General features: G+C 37.2%; 1 protein-coding gene across 1 annotated transcript; it reads left to right on the top strand.

Annotated features, from left to right (window-relative positions):
• Window positions 1-1,802: 1,802 nt before the first annotated feature.
• LOC147854519 (uncharacterized) lies at window positions 1,803-3,222 on the top strand. Its single transcript, XM_087331418.1, has 3 exons — window positions 1,803-1,985; window positions 2,115-2,143; window positions 2,739-3,222. The coding sequence occupies exons 1-3, from the start codon at window positions 1,865-1,867 to the stop codon at window positions 3,105-3,107; spliced, it is 519 nt and encodes a 172-aa protein (XP_087187544.1). The 5' UTR covers window positions 1,803-1,864; the 3' UTR covers window positions 3,108-3,222.
• Window positions 3,223-3,721: the final 499 nt, after the last annotated feature.

Genomic DNA, 3,721 nt, shown 5'->3' with positions numbered 1-3,721 from the left:
TCAGAATATCATCAAATAAATAACGAAAGTTGTTCTTTGAATATGTTGTTCAATTCTTGTTGAATTTTGGTTGAAGAATTGGTCAAACCAAAAGGCATGACCAAGCCTAATAATGGCCACAACGTGTATGAAATGTTATTTTTTAGAACATCATCCTCACCTATACAAATTTGATAGCGGGCCATTTGAAGATGATCAATCAAGTTCTCTGCTCATTGTTTGTGATCGTTAGTTTATTCAAATGTCAATAATTAATACAAATGTATGTCATGTGGTTACTTTTGTGTTTACGAAGAGAACCGGTGTACCCCATGGTGATTTACTATAAGGTATATGATATGACCCATTCGTAACAATTCCATGAGTTTCATAGAGATCTCATCCTCTTTGGATCGACATAGTTGATATGGAGTGTTATAGGTGCAACAACAAGTATAAGATCGATATAATGGTGTACATTATCTCTAAGAGGTAGTTCATATGGTAGTTCACTTGGAAAAACATTACAAAAGTCATTTAAGATTTCATCAAGTAGTTTTTGTTCAAAATAAGATAAAAGATCCCTATCATGCACCATCCAATGGTATGGTAGTCCGAATTGGGGATATCATTAACAAAACAAGCAATTAACCAATTGTCCCATTCAAGAACAGATTTTCAAATCTAGATTCTAGCATGGTGAACATAATCCTCAAGAGAGAGAAAATTTCAGTTAGAGAGGGTCATGAGTGCTTGTGTCACCTCAATGCAAGATGGCGATTCTAAAACGGGACCTTTGAAAATCATAACAAAGTCTTTCCCGATATCTTGCAATTTCTTAAGAGTGTGAACCCCACACCACCATGCAATTGCCTTACCCCTAAGTTCTTAACCAATATAGGAAATCTTCATACTCCGGCTTAGGATAGGGCTCAAAATGAGACTACCATCAACCAAGCCACGTGCATATTACTTGTTTGGTTCTCTCCTTCTAAGATAAAGGATAGTTCACTTTGACATCTGTCTATTGTGTGGTATCCTAATGCATATTAACGATATGGGCTTCAAGAGCTCCATTAGATTGTCATAGTTCGAAAATCTTGTTCAAGGTGAATTTAGGAAAAACTTGTATTTGTAAGAAAGACGAGTCAATCAGAATTGCTCCAAGAGAGTGGTTCCTTGAATCCCTTCCGCTTGGGAGGATGCCATCGGCTGGTCGTTATTATGAGCCCACATATATGATGTTGAAGTTTTTTTGTTGGAAGTACTTCTTGGATATACCGCTCCCCTTGAGTGATAAATTGATCGATCATCATAAAAAACAAAGTCAACAAAAGAAACGTTCGAGAAACTCGCTCCGATACCAATTATCATGGATATATGTAATGGAAGCTTCATAGGAAGAAAAGAAGAAATGGAAAATGAAAATTTTAGACAGTCTTGGAAACTAGAATATGGGATGATGCTATTTGTGGGAGAGCTGAACATTTTGATTTCTAGGTGCACTACGTACATAAAGAAACCCACTTGATGAAGAGGAGGAATCTACAACCCAATATATATATATATATATATATATATATATATATATATAATTTTCGGCTCTCCGTGGATCCAATCCAAGTGGGAGGGTCCCCCCTCAAGAGAGAAAGGCAAATCTAAAGAGAAGGAGATTAAAAAATATATACATATATAGATTTCTTTACATTCACAAACACAGACACATATGAATTTATATATGTATACAAATTGGAATAGTGAGTGAGTGAGTGAGTGAGTGTGTGTATAAATAGGCATGGGATCCAATTATCTCTTCCTCCTTCCTTCATTATTACATTACATCACATGCTTTGATTAGCTGCAAGTAGAAGCAGTGGCAGAAATAATGGATCGTGCAACCACCACCATATCCTTCATCATCATTTTGTATGCCCTTCTACTACTACTACTATTACTGCTCCTACCCCTTTCTTCTGCTGCTCCTCCTCCTCACAATGTCTTCACAGGTAAAACTAATCTAAAATCTAAACCAATCCTCTCTGTTGCTTGCTTATATTCTTCTTGGGAAAGAACATGCCAAAAGAAAAAGAAAAAGAAAAAGGATTAATTTTTGTGTTTTTTCTTCTTCTTTCCAGGTCGCCCTAGTGATTTCTCTCAACAAAAGGTTCGGATCACAAGCTTTGGGGGATGACTCTTCTTGTATTTGATGTTTATGAGTGTGCAATCAAATCCATTTTTTTGTTGAGATTAGGATGAATCAAACTCATTGAAAATTGAAGTACTTTATCCACGCGAATCTTTCTTTTACTCGATGAACACGCGTATTACGTTTCCTGACTGATCTTGGTCAAGCAAAAACAACAGTGAATCAATACGCTACTTTACGTTCTATGCACCCAGCAATCTCTGTATCAGAAATTTATGCGCCTTATCAATGAACCAATTCCTGCTTAAATAAACGAATCCAAAGTATCAAAGAAACGTGGATGGAAATCTGCCATATCCAATTCCACCACATAGTTGGATTCAAGTGTCTGTGTGTATTTTTGTGCGTGCGTGTGTATGTGGCGTGCGTGGTGCGTGCGTAGGTATGTGGCGTGTGTGGCGCGTGCGTATGTATGTATCATGTATGTATGTATGTATGTATGTGTGTGTGTGTGTGAGAGAGAGAGAGAGAGAAGAGAGAATAGAGAATAGGTTTGTATGTAACCTTAACGACTTGTTTATTAACAACTTTAACTGCCTTTTCCAAAATCCAGCCCATTCTGGAGGGTGCTAAACCTAAACCTACAAAAGCAGCAGAGATTCTGGCTAAGGATCAACAAGATGCAAACATTGAGCGAATCATGAGAAAGTTAGTAGACGATGATGGGGGGGTTCATATGCATATGAATAGAGATGAGGTGGGTCATCAAACGAGGACCACGTTACTCGGACACATGCGAGTAGCGAGAGTTCCAAACGCATTATTGAAGAAGAAGAAGAAGAAGAAGACAATGACTCCTCAAGATCCAAGAGTTCCATCACCACCACCACCCCTGCCCCCTCTTCCTCACACATCTTTGAATGATGTAATGTATCATGTTGACTACCATCGTGCCACAACACATACTCCAACCAATAACTAGATTATTGTTTGGGAAGAGTGCTTTCAAATTATCCGATCCATTCTTACACTGTGCCTCCTATGATTGTAAAGGACTGAACCATCAATCATCGAAGAAAAAAATTAATATAAAATAGTTATAGCCATTACCAATATCATTGCCAAAAGTTGGGAATATATAAAATAGCCATTACCATCAGTGCAAAAGCTGGAAACATATATATATCGAATATTTATCGTTTGCTATTTCCAATATATGTCTAGATTTGTGATGATGGATTAATAAGGCAGTGTTTATCATAATATGGACATCAGGTAAAACTTTCCGATTTAATGTGAATTGCTACATGTTACACTCCTATATACAACTCAGAGGACACATGCTTGTTCGAAAACACAACTGTGACAACACTATGGACCTAGATGTGTTCCGAAATTATGGCACCACATGCGTATATTGTAAGCCATATGACACATGAGATGTCGTCATAGACTATAGCGTAAGTAATTTCAAATGATTCAGAAATACCAAGTCCAAAACACCATTGTTTGTGGATTACCATATTCATTATTCTCATCAAAGTTCCCGCTTAAGAATCTGAAGGGGAGAATGGCTCTTGATTGGCGTAAACAAAA

This window comes from Azolla caroliniana, unplaced genomic scaffold (genome assembly GCF_043228905.1).
Source record: "Azolla caroliniana isolate FFs.n. ecotype wild unplaced genomic scaffold, voAzoCaro1.0.p SCAF_15, whole genome shotgun sequence".
NCBI classification, from domain to species: Eukaryota; Viridiplantae; Streptophyta; class Polypodiopsida; order Salviniales; family Salviniaceae; genus Azolla; species Azolla caroliniana.
The sequence above is the reverse complement of the archived record's forward strand: the minus strand, read 5'-3'. Positions and strand labels throughout refer to the sequence as shown.